Source organism: Saccoglossus kowalevskii, chromosome 16 (genome assembly GCF_978046115.1).
Source record: "Saccoglossus kowalevskii chromosome 16, keSacKowa6.1, whole genome shotgun sequence".
Lineage (NCBI taxonomy): Eukaryota > Metazoa > Hemichordata > Enteropneusta > Harrimaniidae > Saccoglossus > Saccoglossus kowalevskii.
Window position 1 is genome coordinate 34405381 of NC_140656.1, and position 23710 is coordinate 34429090.

The 23710-nt window shown below is 37.8% G+C and overlaps 2 protein-coding genes across 2 annotated transcripts; one reads left to right on the forward strand and one right to left on the reverse strand.

The window, feature by feature from the left end:
• Position 1: 1 nt before the first annotated feature.
• LOC102800713 (notchless protein homolog 1-like) lies at positions 2 to 16226 on the reverse strand. The gene is made up of 13 exons (XM_085491409.1): positions 16121 to 16226; positions 7968 to 8106; positions 7411 to 7628; positions 6517 to 6596; positions 6290 to 6366; positions 5555 to 5689; positions 5049 to 5204; positions 3530 to 3650; positions 3394 to 3440; positions 2612 to 2814; positions 490 to 532; positions 195 to 382; positions 2 to 85 (listed from the first exon to the last, which is right to left on the reverse strand). Exons 1-13 carry the CDS (start codon positions 16123 to 16125, stop codon positions 73 to 75), a joined length of 1425 nt encoding a protein of 474 aa, XP_085347535.1. The 5' UTR covers positions 16126 to 16226; the 3' UTR covers positions 2 to 72.
• Positions 16227 to 16430: 204 nt separating this feature from the next.
• Positions 16431 to 19826, forward strand: LOC100379071 (large ribosomal subunit protein uL18m-like). The gene is made up of 3 exons (XM_002738758.4): positions 16431 to 16803; positions 17806 to 18037; positions 19622 to 19826. The coding sequence occupies exons 1-3, from the start codon at positions 16514 to 16516 to the stop codon at positions 19799 to 19801; spliced, it is 702 nt and encodes a 233-aa protein (XP_002738804.1). The 5' UTR covers positions 16431 to 16513; the 3' UTR covers positions 19802 to 19826.
• The last annotated feature ends 3884 nt before the right edge of the window (positions 19827 to 23710 follow it).

Here is a 23710-nt window from a genome sequence, read left to right on the forward strand (position 1 = left end):
ATTTTTTTTTCTCCTCAGTGATTTATTAAATATTGTCCAATTTAAAATCCTGAATATTTGATTGGTGGGTCTTTACTTCCTCCATCTGAAAGAAAATATAAAATTATTTGGTATCTTGGGTACATTTGAATTGCAGCAATCTTTCATGTAATTTATTATTTGTATCTTGTCCTCAACACAAGGGTTTGACTCACATTTTCAGTAGTTTATCTTTGCCTCCACTGGCAACTCTTTGACCATCCGGACTCCAATCTACAGCATACACCTCATCAGCATGGCCAGGTAAATCTACTGATATTTTTTTGGTTGTAATATCCCAGACTTTCAATGTACTGTCAGAGCTACCACTAACTAATAATCGACTATCAGCTGACCAGGCAATCTGTCAAGATTAACCAGGATATAATAATCGTAACAAGTGATTCACATAATAAATTTTACTGTTTTACAATATTTATTTATTGTGAGAGGCATTTAGATGGTCTTTACCTGGTACACAGAATTAACATGTCCTCTCAAAGATGATAGGTATCTAGAAAAAAATAATTTGCCATTATACATACATCTGATTTTGTTCCATTAACAAGTAAAATCAGTAAGTGTGTTGTACTACTTTTTAGGATGTTTGTTCCAACTATCAAATGATACTACTGTACTATACAATATTTCTTTACTCTATTAGTAGTTGCATGGCTTATTTTGACCACATAATTAGTCCCCGTTCGGACGGAGTCCGAAAACGGGGACTTATGTTTTGCCCTGTGTGCGTCCGTCCGTGCGTCCGTGATCACCTGTATCTCGAACATGCATGGACCGATTATGTTCAAACTTCACTCATACATCACACATTATATGGGACATATGCACATGCATTTTTTTCATGATCCGATTAACGATAGCCGAATAGCGGCCATTTTAAGGCCGAAAATGCATCAAAATGGCACATTTTCACCATTCCGGACCCGGATCTCAGTTATGCATGGACGGATTTCGTTCAAATTTGGTACATACATTAAACATAATAGGACCTTGATGCACGTCATTTTTTTTTTCGGATCAAGTTCGAAATGGCAGACTGGCGGCCATTTTGTTTTAAAGAATTCAGTTCTGGATCCGTATCAGAGACATGTCTGGATTGATCAAGTTCAAACTTCACACACACAAGGTACATCATGTCACAAATATGTATGTGCATTTGTTTCATGATCCCATTAACGATAGCCAAATGGCGGCCGCTTTAAGGCCGAAAATGCATTGAAATCGCACATTTTCACCATTCCGGACCCAGATCTCAGTTATGCATGGACGGATTTCATTCAAATTTGGTACATACATTAAACATAATAGGACCTTGATGCACGTCATTTTTTTTTTCAGATCAAGTTCGAAATGGCCGACTGGCGGCCATTTTGTTTTAAAGAATTCAGTTCTGGATCTGTATCCGAGACATGTCTGGATTGATCAAGTTCAAACTTCACACACACAAGGTACATCATGTCACAAATATGTATGTGCATTTGTTTCATGATCCCATTAACGATAGCCAAATGGCGGCCGCTTTAAGGTCGAAAATGCATTGAAATCGCACATTTTCACCATTCCGGACCCAGATCTCAGTTATGCATGGACGGATTTCATTCAAATTTGGTACATACATTAAACATAATAGGACCTTGATGCACGTCATTTTTTTTTTCAGATCAAGTTCGAAATGGCCGACTGGCGGCCATTTTGTTTTAAAGAATTCAGTTCTGGATCCGTATCCGAGACATGTCTGGATTGATCAAGTTCAAACTTCACACACACAAGGTACATCATGTCACAAATATGTATGTGCATTTGTTTCATGATCCCATTAACGATAGCCAAATGGCGGCCGCTTTAAGGCCGAAAATGCATTGAAATCGCACATTTTCACCATTCCGAACCCGGATCTCAGTTATGCATGGACAGATTTTGTTCAAATTCGGTACTTACATTAAACATAATAGGACCTTGATGCACGTCATTTTTTTTTTCGGATCAAGTTCGAAATGGCCGACTGGCGGCCATTTTCTTAAAGAATTCAGTTCTGGATCCGTATCCAAGACATGTCTGGATTGATCAAGTTCAAACTTCACACACACATGGTGCATCATGTCACAAATAGATATGTGCATTTGTTTCATGATCCGCTTAGCAATAGCTGAATGATGGCCATTTTAAGGCCGAAAATGCATTAAAATCACGTATTTTCACAATTCCAGAACCGGATCTCAGTCATGCATGCATGGATTTTGTTCAGATTTAGTACAATGTGTTGTACATATGCAGGAGCATTTCGGTCATGATCTGCTTTGAATGTATATGTCACTCAAATATGAACGGAACGGGGACGTGTCATTGACAATGACTTGTTCAAATTTAAGTTTGGCATACAATACAAGATAGTTAATTGCACATATGCTCAATTCTGGCAACTGGTGATTCAGAAATAACCAGTGTTTTTGAATGTACCTAGAATAGGTTGAATTAAGACACAAAGCATGTAAATTGACTGTGCATGGCCATTTAAAGTTTCCACAACAAATACTCTGTCATACATACATGTAGGATTATTTCAACAACTTACTTCCCTGTCTTTCCATCCCATAATTTTACTGATTTATCAAAAGAAGCGCTTGCAATTATTCTGGTGTCCGGTGAGAATAAGACTTCATTTATTAACTGTTGATGTCCAGTCATTCGACATATTGACTTTTTATCTTCAGATGGCTGCCATAGATACATAGTGAAATCATCTGACCCAGAAACTAATCTTTCAGGTCCTGAACCCTGTTATAAAAACAAATACTGATATTGATCAATGAACATAATATACTATGGGATATCTGGCTGAGATCATTACTTCAGTTGTTAACTGGTCACCTGATACAGGGGAGAAAACTCTGAAATTTGAAAAAAGGAAAGTAATTCATATTCACCGGTTTTGCAAGTCTGACAATGTACACTAATCTAAATGTTTTTTTTTTTCCGACAATTTTGTTTGATATACAAAAAAAAACACATGTGCATATATTAACTTAAGCTGCTGATTGTATTTAATTATTCACTGGATTTTTATTTTCACTAATAAGTGTAATCTGCTAAATAAAATCCATCTGAACATGTTAAATAAGAAAAGAACTCATTATTTTCCTGGTAATTTATAACTTACAACCAAGTGAATAACAAAATAGAATTGGTTTAATTAGTTAGAATGAAATATGACGAGCTATAGAGATCACAAAATACTTTTAATTATCAATATACGTGTAATGTAACTCATAATTTTAGCTGAAAACTCAAATATCACAAATTAAATCTGCCATGAACATTAAATGTTTTATCCAGTGATTAGTAAAACTGAAATACCTTCGCTGAATTATATCTGTCCTCTGCCAGTTGTGCGACATCCTCCTCTGAAAACAGGTGTAGAATATAAAGTTAGTTCAATATATAAACCTGGTCAACCGCAGTGTCAACTCAAAGTTATCAATGTTTACAATACCTTGGTGTGATGTTGATGACTTGGATGGATCATATGCCCCTGTTCTAAGCACATAATCTGTACTTAATGCTAAAGTATTGACCCAGTGACCATGACCTTGTAATGTACGGCAAAGAACTCCCTGCATTTCAAAACAAACAATATATTCAAAAGTTCATTATGAATTCATTTGCTATGTTCACACGGCAGCATTCTATCAGAGCCGAACTACTGCTCCTCCCACGGATTAACAGGAGATTATCTCCAATGCGTTCATATGGCCGGGAGCCGTACGAGAGCCAAGATCTGCCAGAGTTCGATTCAGTTCGTTCAGAGCCGAATGGAACAGTGCCCTCGAATAATTAGTGACTGAAAACGATTTTACTGTCGTGCTTGTGTTTTTTCTTTACATGGCATGATGCTGTTGAGCTAGGAGAAAAAAGAGCCTGAGCATGGAGGTAGAAAAGACAATGACTGGTATTATGATTTAGGTACTAGTATCTCGAATAAACAGGAAACATGGCAGCTAAAATGCGTTTAATACAGCCTATTCGCTTAAGTTATTGTCATGCAAAATAACTATTTCGTAACTATTCAATTGTAGTGATATCTAAACTACTAGGAAGAATCACAGATTCTCTCTATCTATCATAGAGGGACTATAGAATAATCTAAACCTACCAAGAACACGTCACCGCACCATGATCACTTATACGGTTTTTATCTTTAGTGTCTTTAAAAAGTTTCCATTCAGTCGTTCTTTCATGTTTTTGCTGCATAATTTTGTACGCCATTTTTTGTTTCCCATTGAACTATCAATCTATCGCAATAATTTTATACTATATATATTTAAATATATATTAGGACGCGTATCTCTTCGTCAAGCTGGAAATTGCGTGAAATTAATGATTGAAATGAGAGGTTACTCAAAGAAGACAATTGAGGGCGTGATTTTGGCTCTGATAACTGGGCCCCGGTGATCGTTTACACATCCATTTTTGCTGGCTCGAGCCGTTGGGCTCCGATAAAATGCTGTGGTGTGAACGTAGCAATTGTGCAGTATGCAGTTACTCTGTAAAAAGTGTTATTATTCTTATTAGAAATGTAAAACTTTCTACACTGTTGGAATAATGTTTCTATTATCACAACAGATCAAATTGAACCATAAGTCCAAACTGTCATAAAAAGTACTTTATTGATGAGAGAAGCATTTAATAAGAAATGTACACTTTCGGAGTTATTTACAGCATTTCTGGTTGATATGGCCTCACTTTCACTATCAAGGGAAGGATTCATAATACAAATGTGTATTTATAAAATAATCTCTACATACAGCATTTCTGGTTGATATGGCCTCACTTTCACTATCAAGGAAAGGATTTCATAATACAAATGTGTATTTATAAAATAATCTCTACATACAGCATTTCTGGTTGATATGGATTCATAATACAATTGTGTATTTAGTTGTTTGCGTTTCTTATCATACAATGCATATACCAACATGAACAAAATCAAGTACAAGTCACAATATACTTACATCTTCAGCTCGCCAAACTTTTATAGTTCTGTCTTGTGACGATGTATATATCAATCCACTACCTCCCCATTTAACACATGTAACACTGTGTGTATGACCTGACAATATCAGTTTAGTCTGGCATAACACAACATCCCATATTCTCACTGTACAATCCTAATAACGAAAGCAAACTCTCTTGCTCGATGCCATAAACAATTCAAAATTATAGTACATGATGGCATAGATTTGTTGGGTTGCACGAGCAGGTGTGCTTTACGATTGGCGGATTGTGTTCGATCACAGTTTGATTCAATCAAAACTATAATGCACTACATATATATTTTGGAATTGCGATATGACCTATGTTGGGTTCAAACAAAGTTGTCTTTGGTGCTAAAACGGTTACAGTAAGTTTTAGCTGTTTTGAAAAGCAGATCCTGACATGTCATTGTAGCTGGCAACAAATATTTAGGTTTATTTTGTGAAAAATAACAAAAGTTGTAATTAACAGTTAATGAACTTACTTTAGATGCACTTGCTAAATGTCTACATTGTGAGTTGAGATGTAGTGGCTGCCAACATAACCATGTGATCCATTGTCTATGCCCAGTTAATGTCTTTCCCAACTGTTTACCTGTCTCAGGATCCCAAATACATATCTATATCAACAATTATATTAAGGTTGATCAGTGAACTAATACTGGTAAAGTTATGCTGTAAATAAATATTTCATCTTTATACATGTACACATAGAATTTATCCTTTTTTATTGTGAATTGTTCTTGTGTTTGGGCAACCAGTCAAGTTCAAAACAGAACAGAGCATGTGACCATTACTGACATAATTTCAATATTGTATGGAATATTAAAATATACAATAAAGAAATTAGTTATTCACTAGGTTTTATCATCGATAAGTGAAATAAAATAAATTCATATGCTCATAATATTGGAACAATAAAATTAAATGCCATGCAGTTAAAATAAATGTTTTGACAGTATTAGATTTACTAACATTCTTGATGAAGCTCATGAGCATGGAAACTCGTAACATATCAAGTCAAACTTGAAACCATGGAAACTCATAAACATATCAAGTCAAACTTGAAACCATGGAAACTCATAAACATATCAAGTCAAACTTGAAACCATGAAACTCATAAACATATCAAGTCAAACTTGAAACCATGGAAACTCATAAACATATCAAGTCAAACTTGAAACCATTTATTAATTCATTCACATGTGGTGGCGGCTTACCTGACTATTTTTACAACCTGACGCTAACTTTTTACCATCTGGCGACCAGGATATACTTAATACCCAGTGTTTATGACCTAGAAATATAAATTTGCGATTATAATTATGATTTTGATTATGAAGTGATTTTCCTATTTTCATAATTTGCATCCAAATATTTCTTTCCAGTAAATAAAAGGGTTGTCATAAATGTAACTGTATAAATAAACAGTAAAAATTTGACATACCTCGGCAAGTGTGTTGTGGAGTTTCTGTATAAATATCCCAAAATCTTACTGTTGTGTCACCAGAACCACTCGCTAGATACCTAGACAACGAAAAGCTCATCTTAACACTCTTCTACAACAGTATCATGTAAGTAAAATTTACAAGTATAAATACAACATCTACTACTACTACTAGTAGTACACAGTACACCAGTATGCAATACACTCATCTGTTGCATGTACAGAACACGCACGCACCAATCATAACTTAATATTTAGCTACCTATAAGATGGATTACATAGTCCACTCACATGGTTTCACATTCGTACATCCCTCTCTCCATTCATGGTCTATTCATAAACATGTTTGTTGTAGGTAATATTTGATTGGGAGCAAGAAATCTGCCAATCAGAGATGCTGTTACAACAATTTAAAAACATTTTATTTTGAGGTGTTTCCAGCTTAAACTTTCACCATTGTTTCCATCCACTGCAAAATCCAGTTATGTGTGAAATCCAATGTCAAAACAGGACAGAACAGAACAGAACAGAAATGAGTGGCTCAGCACACTTACCTTCCATTAGGACTGAATGCTACAGAGAAGACTGCCTCAGCACACTTACCTTCCATTAGGACTGAATGCTACAGAGATGACTGCCTCAGCACACTTACCTCCCATTAGGACTGAATGCTACAGAGATGACTGCCTCAGCACATTTACCTTCCATTAAGACTGATTGCTACAGAGATGACTGCCTCAACATGGCCTTCTATTAGGACTGAATGCTACAGAGATGACTGCCTCAGCACACTTACCTTCCATTAGGACTGAATGCTACAGAGATGACTGCCTCAGCACACTTACCTTCCATTAGGACTGAATGCTACAGAGAAGACTGCCTCAGCACACTTACCTTCCATTAGGACTGAATGCTACAGAGATGACTGCCTCAGCATGGCCTTCTATACTACTTGTACATCTTGTAACAGCTCTAACTTTAAACACAGCTTGTGGTTGGTATATAATCTCTAACACTTTTTCTGTTTCTTGTTTTTCTTTATCTAAAACCTCTTCTAAAGTTGAGGTTATTTCATTATCATTGATGAAAAATGAATATGGGTTTTTTTCTTCCTGTGAAATAATGAAAATATGAACTGACTATTATTTCAAAATCCAAAACAAACATAGCATATATTTTCTTATCTATACAGAATATAACATTGTATACTGCTGCATGTGTTACCCAATACCACAGGAATGCAAGAAATTACAAATGATAAATACAAAATTATATTCTGAATTTAAATGTGGCAGGACATGTATATTCTATATAGTACAGTAAAGCATCACAGACTTATAAAGCGCCCTCAACAGTTTTTCCCTGGCACGGAACTGAAGTAATAACAAGGTTGGATTGAGACCTAGAGAAAACCATTTACCGTAATATTACAACATGATTGTAATGCATACCTTTTGCAATACTGCATTACAGACTAATTGCAATTTTTCTCTATTTATGTTTATCGGCAAGTCAAATGGTGTACCCGTTATTTCACCATCTTCACTCACAAACTGAGCTAAAAGACGCTGACCATTCTCTTCTGTGGAACTTTGAACAAGAGTAAAAGATAAAATTAAAACATTTCCCATTAGGGATATTGTTCATTACTCTACTGGGGTACTGGGCAGAATTGACACACAATGAGATAATAGTGACATGGGGTACTGGGCAGAATTGACATACAATGAGATAATAGTGACATGGGGTACTGGGCAGAATTGACACACAATGAGATAATAGTGACATGGGGTACTGGGCAGAATTGACACACAATGAGATAATAGTGACATGGGGTACTGGGCAGAATTGACACACAATGAGATAATAGTGACATGGGGTACTGGGCAGAATTGACACACAATGAGATAATAGTGATATGGGGTACTGGGCAGAATTGACACACAATGAGATAATAGTGACATGGGGTACTGGGCAGAATTGACACACAATGAGATAATAGTGATATGGGGTACTGGGCAGAATTGACATACAATGAGATAATAGTGACATGGGGTACTGGGCAGAATTGACACACAATGAGATAATAGTGACATGGGGTACTGGGCAGAATTGACACACAATGAGATAATAGTGACATGGGGTACTGGGCAGAATTGACACACAATGAGATAATAGTGACATGGGGTACTGGGCAGAATTGACACACAATGAGATAATAGTGATATGGGGTACTGGGCAGAATTGACACACAATGAGATAATAGTGACATGGGGTACTGGGCAGAATTGACACACAATGAGATAATAGTGACATGGGGTACTGGGCAGAATTGACACACAATGAGATAATAGTGACATGGGGTACTGGGCAGAATTGACACACAATGAGATAATAGTGACATGGGGTACTGGGCAGAATTGACACACAATGAGATAATAGTGATATGGGGTACTGGGCAGAATTGACACACAATGAGATAATAGTGACATGGGGTACTGGGCAGAATTGACACACAATGAGATAATAGTGACATGGGGTACTGGGCAGAATTGACACACAATGAGATAATAGTGACATGGGGTACTGGGCAGAATTGACACACAATGAGATAATAGTGACATGGGGTACTGGGCAGAATTGACATACAATGAGATAATAGTGACATGGGGTACTGGGCAGAATTGACACACAATGAGATAATAGTGACATGGGGTACTGGGCAGAATTGACACACAATGAGATAATAGTGACATGGGGTACTGGGCAGAATTGACACACAATGAGATAATAGTGACATGGGGTACTGGGCAGAATTGACACACAATGAGATAATAGTGACATGGGGTACTGGGCAGAATTGACACACAATGAGATAATAGTGACATGGGGTACTGGGCAGAATTGACATACAATGAGATAATAGTGACATGGGGTACTGGGCAGAATTGACACACAATGAGATAATAGTGACATGGGGTACTGGGCAGAATTGACACACAATGAGATAATAGTGACATGGGGTACTGGGCAGAATTGACACACAATGAGATAATAGTGACATGGGGTACTGGGCAGAATTGACACACAATGAGATAATAGTGACATGGGGTACTGGGCAGAATTGACATACAATGAGATAATAGTGACATGGGGTACTGGGCAGAATTGACACACAATGAGATAATAGTGACATGGAGGTACTGGGCAGAATTGACACACAATGAGATAATAGTGACATGGGGTACTGGGCAGAATTGACACACAATGAGATAATAGTGACATGGAGGTACTGGGCAGAATTGACATACAATGAGATAATAGTGACATGGGGTACTGGGCAGAATTGACATACAATGAGATAATAGTGACATGGGGTACTGGGCAGAATTGACATACAATGAGATAATAGTGACATGGGGTACTGGGCAGAATTGACATACAATGAGATAATAGTGACATGGGGTACTGGGCAGAATTGACATACAATGAGATAATAGTGACATGGGGTACTGGGCAGAATTGACATACAATGAGATAATAGTGACATGGGGTACTGGGCAGAATTGACATACAATGAGATAATAGTGACATGGGGTACTGGGCAGAATTGACACACAATGAGATAATAGTGACATGGGGTACTGGGCAGAATTGACACACAATGAGATAATAGTGACATGGAGGTACTGGGCAGAATTGACATACAATGAGATAATAGTGACATGGGGTACTGGGCAGAATTGACATACAATGAGATAATAGTGACATGGGGTACTGGGCAGAATTGACATACAATGAGATAATAGTGACATGGGGTACTGGGCAGAATTGACATACAATGAGATAATAGTGACATGGGGTACTGGGCAGAATTGACATACAATGAGATAATAGTGACATGGGGTACTGGGCAGAATTGACATACAATGAGATAATAGTGACATGGGGTACTGGGCAGAATTGACATACAATGAGATAATAGTGACATGGGGTACTGGGCAGAATTGACATACAATGAGATAATAGTGACATGGGGTACTGGGCAGAATTGACATACAATGAGATAATAGTGACATGGGGTACTGGGCAGAATTGACATACAATGAGATAATAGTGACATGGGGTACTGGGCAGAATTGACATACAATGAGATAATAGTGACATGGGGTACTGGGCAGAATTGACATACAATGAGATAATAGTGACATGGGGTACTGGGCAGAATTGACACACAATGAGATAATAGTGACATGGGGTACTGGGCAGAATTGACACACAATGAGATAATAGTGACATGGAGGTACTGGGCAGAATTGACATACAATGAGATAATAGTGACATGGGGTACTGGGCAGAATTGACATACAATGAGATAATAGTGACATGGGGTACTGGGCAGAATTGACATACAATGAGATAATAGTGACATGGGGTACTGGGCAGAATTGACATACAATGAGATAATAGTGACATGGGGTACTGGGCAGAATTGACATACAATGAGATAATAGTGACATGGGGTACTGGGCAGAATTGACATACAATGAGATAATAGTGACATGGGGTACTGGGCAGAATTGACATACAATGAGATAATAGTGACATGGGGTACTGGGCAGAATTGACATACAATGAGATAATAGTGACATGGGGTACTGGGCAGAATTGACATACAATGAGATAATAGTGACATGGGGTACTGGGCAGAATTGACATACAATGAGATAATAGTGACATGGAGGTACTGGGCAGAATTGACATACAATGAGATAATAGTGACATGGGGTACTGGGCAGAATTGACATACAATGAGATAATAGTGACATGGGGTACTGGGCAGAATTGACATACAATGAGATAATAGTGACATGGGGTACTGGGCAGAATTGACATACAATGAGATAATAGTGACATGGGGTACTGGGCAGAATTGACATACAATGAGATAATAGTGACATGGGGTACTGGGCAGAATTGACATACAATGAGATAATAGTGACATGGGGTACTGGGCAGAATTGACATACAATGAGATAATAGTGACATGGGGTACTGGGCAGAATTGACATACAATGAGATAATAGTGACATGGGGTACTGGGCAGAATTGACATACAATGAGATAATAGTGACATGGGGTACTGGGCAGAATTGACATACAATGAGATAATAGTGACATGGGGTACTGGGCAGAATTGACACACAATGAGATAATAGTGACATGGGGTACTGGGCAGAATTGACACACAATGAGATAATAGTGACATGGGGTACTGGGCAGAATTGACATACAATGAGATAATAGTGACATGGGGTACTGGGCAGAATTGACATACAATGAGATAATAGTGACATGGGGTACTGGGCAGAATTGACATACAATGAGATAATAGTGACATGGGGTACTGGGCAGAATTGACATACAATGAGATAATAGTGACATGGGGTACTGGGCAGAATTGACATACAATGAGATAATAGTGACATGGGGTACTGGGCAGAATTGACATACAATGAGATAATAGTGACATGGGGTACTGGGCAGAATTGACATACAATGAGATAATAGTGACATGGGGTACTGGGCAGAATTGACATACAATGAGATAATAGTGACATGGGGTACTGGGCAGAATTGACATACAATGAGATAATAGTGACATGGGGTACTGGGCAGAATTGACATACAATGAGATAATAGTGACATGGGGTACTGGGCAGAATTGACACACAATGAGATAATAGTGACATGGGGTACTGGGCAGAATTGACACACAATGAGATAATAGTGACATGGGGTACTGGGCAGAATTGACATACAATGAGATAATAGTGACATGGAGGTACTGGGCAGAATTGACACACAATGAGATAATAGTGACATGGGGTACTGGGCAGAATTGACACACAATGAGATAATAGTGACATGGGGTACTGGGCAGAATTGACATACAATGAGATAATAGTGACATGGAGGTACTGGGCAGAATTGACATACAATGAGATAATAGTGACATGGGGTACTGGGCAGAATTGACATACAATGAGATAATAGTGACATGGGGTACTGGGCAGAATTGACATACAATGAGATAATAGTGACATGGGGTACTGGGCAGAATTGACATACAATGAGATAATAGTGACATGGGGTACTGGGCAGAATTGACATACAATGAGATAATAGTGACATGGGGTACTGGGCAGAATTGACATACAATGAGATAATAGTGACATGGGGTACTGGGCAGAATTGACATACAATGAGATAATAGTGACATGGGGTACTGGGCAGAATTGACATACAATGAGATAATAGTGACATGGGGTACTGGGCAGAATTGACATACAATGAGATAATAGTGACATGGGGTACTGGGCAGAATTGACACACAATGAGATAATAGTGACATGGGGTACTGGGCAGAATTGACACACAATGAGATAATAGTGACATGGGGTACTGGGCAGAATTGACATACAATGAGATAATAGTGACATGGAGGTACTGGGCAGAATTGACACACAATGAGATAATAGTGACATGGGGTACTGGGCAGAATTGACACACAATGAGATAATAGTGACATGGGGTACTGGGCAGAATTGACATACAATGAGATAATAGTGACATGGGGTACTGGGCAGAATTGACACACAATGAGATAATAGTGACATGGAGGTACTGGGCAGAATTGACACACAATGAGATAATAGTGACATGGAGGTACTGGGCAGAATTGACACACAATGAGATAATAGTGACATGGGGTACTGGGCAGAATTGACATACAATGAGATAATAGTGACATGGGGTACTGGGCAGAATTGACATACAATGAGATAATAGTGACATGGGGTACTGGGCAGAATTGACACACAATGAGATAATAGTGACATGGAGGTATGGGCTTTACATAATCACATGATATTACTCTACTGGGGTACTGGGCAGAATTGACATACAATGAGATAATAGTGACATGGAGGTACTGGGCAGAATTGACATACAATGAGATAATAGTGACATGGAGGTACTGGGCAGAATTGACACACAATGAGATAATAGTGACATGGGGTACTGGGCAGAATTGACACACAATGAGATAATAGTGACATGGGGTACTGGGCAGAATTGACATACAATGAGATAATAGTGACATGGGGTACTGGGCAGAATTGACACACAATGAGATAATAGTGACATGGAGGTACTGGGCAGAATTGACACACAATGAGATAATAGTGACATGGAGGTACTGGGCAGAATTGACACACAATGAGATAATAGTGACATGGGGTACTGGACAGAATTGACATACAATGAGATAATAGTGACATGGGGTACTGGGCAGAATTGACATACAATGAGATAATAGTGACATGGGGTACTGGGCAGAATTGACACACAATGAGATAATAGTGACATGGAGGTATGGGCTTTACATAATCACATGATATTACTCTACTGGGGTACTGGGCAGAATTGACATACAATGAGATAATAGTGACATGGAGGTATGGGCTTTACATAATCACATGATAATGTACAACTGTAAATGTCTATATGCAAGTAATTACATTTCAACAAAAAGCCCCCAGTTCAATTCTGATGATGGTGGTTTATAACTATAATAATGAATCCCCTTCAGTATTATATTAGATTCAAAGAAGGGTCTAGATGCAATAATGTGTTTCACTTTGCCTCAGTCAAACATTATATTGCCACAGACCTTTTTACTCATCCAATATGGTAACGTGGCGAATTCATTACTAGTATTGTTTAAACAAGGGACTTGGGATATTGACATGGGTTTATAGTGATATGGGTTTATTTATAGTGACATGGGCTGATAGGTTACATGGATATAGAGGATACATGGGCTGAAAAATTAATATATTGTTATGAATATTATTTCTTGTATCGGTAAATTTAAATTATCTGATTAACATTGAGATTATGTATTATGTGGCATACACGGTTGTCCTACAAGAAAATACCTAACAATATGTATACATGGAAAATTCACTTAAAAAAAATTATATATATTTTTAAAGTTTCAATAGCAATTCAGTTCAACCAGCCAATCAATGAGCATTGTGTCTGTGATGTCATTTGAAAACCTTTCAATGCTATTCTACTGTCCAATAAATATTTATAGAAATGAATGGGATTTATTGAGTTAATACTAACTGATACAAAACATACTTCACTGTATGTTGATGAGGTAATAAATGTCACATATATGGAATATTGTAACCTTTAACCTCCTCCAGTAGGTTGTTATGAGTTAATAAAATAAATAAATAAAAATTATTCGACATTTGACTACTGATAAATGTTGGAGAAGCAAAGTTTTTGGAAACAGGAAGTAAAGACCTGTGTAGTTATATTCATTGGGACCTTATCAGCACTCCACATACTAATTAAACAATGTTAGTGAGTCTTGTGATTGATCTTATGCATCTACTATGCTGATCAATGTAAAAAATAAAAATGAAATGTCACATACATGTACCAATCCTCACATCACGTGGGTTATCTTGGTGTGAATACTTTAACGTAATTACGTGATAAAAATCAGAGCCATTATAGTGTACATTGCAACGTGAAATAATAAAGATAATAATAAAGATAATTTATTGCATCCTTAGAAATACAGTGTTTCCATCAGTTTATAGCAACAAAAGTAAGATATTAAAAAACAAAATAACAAAATAACTATAGCAAATAATAAATGATAGATTTTAGTGTTTTTGTTAAGTATCTTTCTCGTTTCTCATTAAGAACGAGCTGTGTATAAATTCTCCAACAAGTTTGATTACATTTGTGTTAGAATTTTTCATTAAGTATGTAAATTTCTGTTGGTCAGTTTTTGTTTCATCAGGAAACTGTATATTTGAGAATATATCCATTCGCAGTGTGTGATATTTTGGGCATTTGATGAGGAGATGCATTTCATCTTCTATGTCTGCTAAAGTACATTGTTTACAAATCCTGTTTTCCAAAGAAATTTTAGGTTGGGTATGTCTACCCTTTTCTATTGCTAGGCTGTGATTACTTGTTCGGAATCTAGAGACAGAAATTCTATGTTTTAGATTCAGTATAATTAAGTAACTTTCAAAGTTGTAGTTTGTTTTGAATTGAGTATATGTTCTCAACTTAGGTTTATCCAGAATTGTCTCCTTCCAGAATTCAATATATTTTTGTTTAATATTGTTTCCTATTCTCTTTATATTTTGTTTTGTTGCATTCAATTTGTCATTGATATTCTTTATATCTAATGTGTTATCTTCCTTATTTAACTCTTGAAATGAAATGAATACTTAAACGTGCATACCGACTGTAGCAGCACACGTTTAGCGATACCATGGTCATATTTTGACCCTTGCGCCGCGGATCCAACAATATCAAAGAATAAAGTCAGAATTGTCATGAGTGCATGTTTCCAATGAACAGCCCGAACGAAAATATTATTATACTATGACGATTTCTATCTAGTAATTACCTTCAATGCTAGATTAATAATAAGCACTCAATAGAAATGTTGAGTCAACATTTCTAAATACGTAAATACGACCTGTCGACATAAACAACTCACCTCATATTCACCCTCTTAGTTCTATGTACGTACAGTAAAAAACTCACATGGCAATTAACTGCACGAGAATACAAATCTCAACAAACAGATGCTTCTTTTACCACCTAACTTATTATATTTTTCGGACATTACCTTTTAATTGTATTTACTCTATCTAAACGCTTTAAATTTGTTGTCGATACTTACATGTAAATTGTAATAAATTATGAAGAAAATATCAATTATATTTAATGGTGTACACTATATTTAAGCTGCGCCTGTCTAGAGTGTTTTTTTTAAAAAGTTAAAAGGTCAAAGGTTAAAAGGTCCTTTAGCTACATTGAAATTATCTTTGTTCGTGGTTGTTGGATCTGGGGGATTTTGGCACATCTTTAGCTTACAAGTTATGTTGCTATGGCATTAAATTACGTTATATCATCTCTGAGACTTTGGCGCGCAGTGTGTGGAAGTGTGTGTCGACAGGGATGTCAGACATCTTGTTTCGTTGGATCAAGTATAAAATACAACTCAACTAATGCTGCCATGTTAGTCGCTGAGAGTGATGAAGACATGAAATTATCAGAAAATGATGAAGTAACAAAAAACTTCGTGAACAGAAATCCACGCAACCTGGAAAGAATGGCGCTACAACATAAAGATAAAGGATGGAAGTTAAGCCACCCAAGAAAAGACTACTGGCATAAGTATGTTAATTCTATTCATGGAGGCTGGGGCATCAAGTTCTAGAAAGGACTACTGGCATAAGTAGATTCTATTCATGGAGGCTGGGGCATCAATTTCTAGAAAGGACTACTGGCACAAGTAGATTCTATTCATGGAGGCTGGGGCATCAAGTTCTAGAAAGGACTACTGGCATAAGTAGATTCTATTCATGGAGGCTGGGGCATCAATTTCTAGAAAGGACTACTGGCACAAGTAGATTCTATTCATGGAGGCTGTGGCATCAAGTTCTAGAAAGGACTACTGGCACAAGTAGATTCTATTCATGGAGGCTGGGGCATCAATTTCTAGAAAGGACTACTGGCACAAGTAGATTCTGTTCATGGGCAAGTGTATCTTGATTGGGATGAATATTCTTATATATTATATATTGATCAGAATATTAGGTTCTAAAACCACACTAAGCGAAGACTCATTCAGGACTTTTGACTAACCCCATTATGGGCCATATCAGGATAAAAATAGAAACTATTATTATACATCTGTCATCGTAACGCCATAACTGTTTTATGGGGTATGTGAATTTCAAATGTGGAATGATTACGTGCATAAGCATTTTCCAATAATAAAAACAAACATGGCTGCCACTAGGGTTTGACCGGACTCCACACAAAGAAGTTCGCTGATTCTGTTCCAAACTTTTTGGATTTCAACACTCCCAAGATGTATCATTGGGAGGAAAAGATGTATAATAATAAGGTTATTATGAGGATAACGCAAAGTATGCACTCAGATAGTACGCCATCGCATCGACCTCCGCTTCATGCATACTTTTCGGTATTCTCGAAATAACTTTAAATATTTTGATGGAATCTCAGGCAACTAATAAACAGACCGACAAGGCTATTTTTTAGAGGTGTAAATCGGCCTAATCCTTGGTGAACGTAGCACACTGTTGCTTAATTATGCTCCAATTGGTACATTGGTACAAGTCTGTATAAAATTCCATATTTTTCTTTCTATAGGCTGATTTTAGTTAAAACTAATAGGCATGTGTCTGCATATGTAGAACACATAACTGGCCATGTACCAGTGTCTGCATCAAGTAAAGAATGGGCAATTAAGAAGTATCTGTATTCATGTGGAGATGTAGTGGCTGTATACAATGTTGGTAGAGTGCTAGCACAGAGATGTCTACAAGCTGGTATTGGACATGTACACTGGCATGTTACACCACAGTTCTTTAACACTGAGAAGGTAAAGGAAAATTAACACAGAATCTCACAAATGAGAGGTTGTTACTATAGGTTCCCATATTTTAATTATGCAAAACAGTTCATGTATAACTTAGTTCCCAAAACTTGCTCTCAGCTGGCTTTGTCTTTTCATTTGAGCTTGAAATTAATTACGTACGATTCTAATATGAGACATAGTAGACAGATTACTCTGTACAACTGAGATGGAAAGCAAGCTAAGCTAGCTGCTTAATTTGCATCAACACTATACTGCATGTCACAAATTAAATAACATCAGTGAAAGTTTATGCACTTAATCTGTTGCATATGTTTTTGTTTCATCACTTTGAATTGCAAAGTAGCAACAAGAAGACTGTCACAGGTTTAATGTTTGATTACATGCTACTTGTGGCGTAATATTAGATATGAGAAAGATTGTGAATCATCAATGAAATTTGTAATGCATTATACACATTATATAAGTTTTGAGAGAATTATGTTTTTAGCTTCGCTGTTTACTTTGTCGAGCAGAGCTTATCATATAAGTGATTGTCCGTCGTTGTCCGTGTCAATGTTTTACTTTATCAACTTCTTCTTGAAAACTACAAGCCTGATCGCTTTGATACTTGGTGTATATGTACCTTGGGTAGACCTCTCTCAGATTTGTTCATTTCATGATCATATCTTCAATTCTCTAATTTTGGTGAATATTTTTGTCATTTTTGGTAAAAAGTGATATTTTCGACTTCTTGTTAAAAACAACAAGTTTAATTGCTTTGATATTATTACATATATAGGTACTACATGTGGACCACTCTCAAATTTGTTCATTTTGTAATGATATCGTCAATTCTCTAATTTTGGTGAATATTTTTGTCATTTTTGGTAAAAAGTGATATTTTCGACTTCTTGTTAAAAACAACAAGTCTAATTGCTTTGATATTATTACATATATAGGTACTACATGTGGACCTCTCTCAGATTTGTTCATTTTGTAATGATATCTTTAATTATCTAATTTTGGTGAATTTTTTTGTCATTTTTGGTAAAAAGTGATATTTTCTTCTTGTTAAAAACCACAATCATTTATGGTGAAAAATGATATTTTTGAATTCTTGTTGAAAACAGCAAGTCCCATTGCATTGATACTATGCATATTGTTCATTTTCTAATGATATCTTCCGTTCTTTAATTGAAATGTGCATTGCTAACAGCGGAGCTATCTCAGCCGACAGCCTGCTTGTTTTAAGTTTCTGTGACAATTGAGGCACTTTTGTATGTATTACTTTGTGATTCTGATTTTAATTTTACCCTTTAACTATCAAATTTGTACTTGCTGTCACCGTAACTTTCATAAAATTAAATTGAACCAAGTAGAACATGCCATTGCTCATACTTTTTATCCTCAATCAATAATTGTATGCAAATAATTGTATTTATATTATATTGATAGTAACATTGGTCTATGCATGTATATATTTCAGGACTAACACTTGTGTACAGTCATGTATGAAAACAGTCACAACGCCTTAAATAATTAATAAGTGTGCAATACCACAGTCACACAATGTTGACAGTTTATCCCAATACTTGTTTATGTTTTTAGACCCAGAAGTTTGTGGAAGCTATGAAGGAAGGTGGTGTTGTCCTGAATGAACCCAAATCTATATTTGATTTCCGTGAGCCTATTGAATACTTTCCCGATATTGACCATGATCCTACACCACCAAAGAGAAAGATGACAAGAAAAGAAGCCAGAAGAAAACGTTTATCTTTAGATTTTTAAATAAAACGAAACCCCTTAGTCTTAATGTACTTGCTTACGTAAATGTTGTGCATGTCTGTGGCTAAAAATAGTCATATTCACTATGTTTAATAACCCATCATAGACTCCGGTCAGTCAAAATGACTATTTTGAACTGTAGGCATTAGTCTGTGATTCAGCCAATGACGGAGAGAGAAATCTAGGTCAGGAGAAGCCCCATGACCTCAGAGATTTTCTTTCACATCACAAACCACATGACCGAGGCAATGAGGGTGACGCCATATTTCTGTTTTTTTGTGAAAAACAGTGCGTTTCAGTCATCCAGATTTTTTCCTGTCCAGGTTTTTGGTCTGGCTAGATGTCAACTGTGTGACAGTCGTTGCTGTTCCAGGTAGGTTTAGTCTTATTATTATTTTTCCCCCCATGCCGCCTTTTTGTGTGCATTGCTTACAAGAAAGAAAAAACTTGAGTGACGCAAATTTGCCCACGTTGTTGGATCTCTTTGTGTCACCTTTTAACTAATTTTTTTCCTCTTGTGTCTTGTTCATTTTCACCATTGTTCATTTATGTGTTTTTAGAAATGGAAAGGAAGAAAGGGAAACGCGGCAGAAGCTCCTCACCTCCTGTTTTGTCGTCCCAAAAATCGGGCGGCCGTGTGGCAGTTGCCATCAGGAAATCAGCTTGGAACCTCCATAGCAAATGCTATTTGTGTTTTGACTGTGTGCGGGGCACGGGGGTTTTGCCTAGAGAATATTTGTAACAACTGGGGTTCAAAGGCCTGCAAGAGACTGACCACGTCGCTTAGGTTTGCAGCAGTCACGTGTGCAGTAATGTGAGCGTGAGTGAGTGGAGTGCTAGCATGAGCGGAAAGTCCTCCCACTTGTCTACCAGTGCCTTGAGTACAGCAGTGATGAGTGAGAGGCCCGACAGTGAAGGTCCCAAGATTTCTCGCCCTGTCAGGTCATCAATCTCTGAGCGCGCAGACAGTGTTGATGGGCGGGCGTTGGTCACCTGCGGAAGAGGTGACGCCTAAGGCCCCCGGCCGGGGCAGTCTTATGCAGAACTTCTTGAGCTTCCTTGGACATTTTCGGCAGCTCAATCTGAAATTATCCATCACCCCCTGATGGCAGAGTTACGACCCATTAACTTCTTAGAGTATGTGGCCGGCACGCTGCAGCACACTATTGTGCATGCTCAGGACTCTGAGATCTCGGAGGTAGAACGCACCAGCCTCCGAGACCAGGCGTCACAGCTCTTAGTAGGACACCACACAGCTATGTGCTACATCCTCCAGTGTCACCTGGCTCTCTTGGCCGGGGCTACTGCTGTACAGTGGGATGCTGTCTTGGAGGCGCGTGTTTTCGCTGGCAAACTGAGTCAGGGGGTACGCCACTGCCTCACTTACGCAGACTGGACCTCTTCCACACTCTTTGATGGGGAGATGGAGGGTGCAATCTTGGAGCTTCAGGAGGCCACCGATCAGATGGTTTAGGTCGAGTTCGATAGCCAGCTGGCTGCTGCCAAAGGCAAACGGAAAGCGCCCCAAGCACAGAAAACACAAAATCCAAAGGCGGCTTTCACTGGCCAGAGTCAGTGAGGAGGCAAGCGCCCCCACTCGGAGAGAGGCCAGGCCTGAACTTACTGAATACTTCAAGCCTCGTAGAGACTTAACCTCGGCAGAGGAGAGGTCACCCCCAATATACAGCTGCCTAACCCACCGCCACATATCCCTGTCACAGACAGATTGCGCCTGTGACGGTCCAAATATAGACCTGTTTGCCACATCCCGGAATGCAAAGCTCCTGGGCCATGGATATAATTCACTGGGTACTGGAGAAACTTTGACAGGAGCGCGCACCTGCATTTTGATGCTGGTGGTGCCGAACTGGCCTGGTTTCCACTGCTGTTGGAAATGCTAGTCAAAACACCAGTAGTGCTTCCGGACTTACCAGACCTGCTGTACCAACCGGATGGCGCACTACCAATGAGCCCAGCAGTGTATCACTTGCACGCATGGAGGCTCTCAGTACAGACGGAAGGTTTATCTGAGTGGGCTGTCAACTATGTCTGGTACATGCATTACCATTTACTGTTAACATAGTAAAGATCTTGAAGACATGGAGCACATACAATGCATAACCTGTCTGGTACATGCATTGCCATTTGCTGTCAACATAGTAAAGGTCCTGAAGACATGGAGCACATACAATGCATAACCTGTCTGGTACATGCATTACCATTTTCTGTCAACATAGTAAAGATCTTGAACACATGGATCACATACAATGCATAACCTGTCTGGTACATGCATTGCCATTTGCTGTCAACATAGTAAAGGTCCTGAAGACATGGAGCACATACAATGCATAACCTGTCTGCTACATACATTACCATTTTCTGTCAACATGGTAAAGGTCCCGAAGATATGGAGCACATACAATGCATAACCTGTCTGGTACATGCATTACCATTTACTGTTAACATAGTAAAGATCTTGAAGACATTGATCACACACATTGCATAACCTGTCTGGTACATGCATTACCATTTACTGTTAACATAGTAAAGATCTTGAAGACATGGAGCACATACAATGCATAACCTGTCTGGTACATGCATTACCATTTACTGTTATCATAGTAAAGATCTTGAACACATGGAGCACTTATAATGCATAACCTGTCTGGTAAATGCACTACCATTTACTGTTAACATAGTAAAGGTCTTGAAGACATTGATCTCACACAATGCATAACCTGTCTGGTACATGCATTACCATTTACTGTTAACATAGTAAAGATCTTGAAGACTTGGAGCACATACAATGCATAACCTGTCTGGTACATGCATTACCATTTACTGTTATCATAGTAAAGATCTTGAAGACATGGATCACATACAATGCATAACCTGTCTGGTACATGCATTACCATTTACTGTCAACATAGTAAAGATCTTGAAGACCTGGAGCACATACAATGCATAACCTGTCTGGTGCATGCATTACCATTTACTGTTAACATAGTAAAGATCTTGAAGACATGGAGCACATACAATGCATAACCTGTCTGGTACATGCATTACCATTTACTGTTAAAATAGTAAAGATCTTGAAGACATAGAGCACTTATAATGCATAACCTGTCTGGTACATGCACTACCATTTACTGTTGACATAGTAAAGTTTTAGAAGACATGATGCACATACAATGGTCAGTTGCAAGTTGTAAGGACCTTTCATTATTGTGCCATTCAAAACATGTTCCATTTATTCAACCATGGTTAGTTACAAGTAGTAAGGTGATATGCACCTTTCTTTATTGTGCCATTCAAAACATGTGCCATTTATTTAACCATGGTTAGTTGCAAGTGGTAAGGTGATATACACCTTTCTTTATTGTGCCATTCAAAACATGTGCCATGTATTCAACCATGGACAGTTGCAAGTTGTAGGGAGATATGCACCTTTCTTTATTGTGCCATTCAAAACATATGCCATGTATTCAACCATGGTTAGTTGCAAGTGGCAAGGTGATATGCACCTTTCTTTATTGTGCCATTCAAATCATGTGCCATGTATTTAACCATGGGTAGTTGCAAGTTGTAGGGAGATATGCACCTTTCTTTATTGTGCCATTCAAAACATGTTCCACGTATTCAACCATGGTTAGATGCAAGTAGTCGGGAGATATGCACCTTTCTTTATTGTGTCATTCAAAACATGTGCCATGTATTCAACCATGGTTAGTTGCAAGTAGTTAGGAGATATGCACCTTTCTTTATTGTGCCATTCAAAACATGTGCCATGTATTTAACCATGGTTAGTTGCAAGTTGTAGGGAATTATGCACCTTTATTTATTGTGCCATTCAAAACATGTGCCATGTATTCAACCATGGTCAGTTGCAAGTGGTAAGGTGATATATGCCTT

Coding starts and splice junctions, on each gene's coding strand:
- LOC102800713 (XM_085491409.1), bottom strand. Junction 3,441..3,529: donor GTCATCAACATCACACCAAG/GTATTGTAAACA, acceptor ACCTGTTTTCAG/AGGAGGATGTCGCACAACTG. Junction 2,815..3,393: donor ACAGATATAATTCAGCGAAG/GTATTTCAGTTT, acceptor TTTTTATAACAG/GGTTCAGGACCTGAAAGATT.
- LOC100379071 (XM_002738758.4), top strand. CDS start 16,514: ATGGCATTAAATTACGTTATATCATCTCTGAGACTTTGGCGCGCAGTG. Junction 16,804..17,805: donor AGAAAAGACTACTGGCATAA/GTATGTTAATTC, acceptor TTCTTTCTATAG/GCTGATTTTAGTTAAAACTA. Junction 18,038..19,621: donor AGTTCTTTAACACTGAGAAG/GTAAAGGAAAAT, acceptor TTATGTTTTTAG/ACCCAGAAGTTTGTGGAAGC.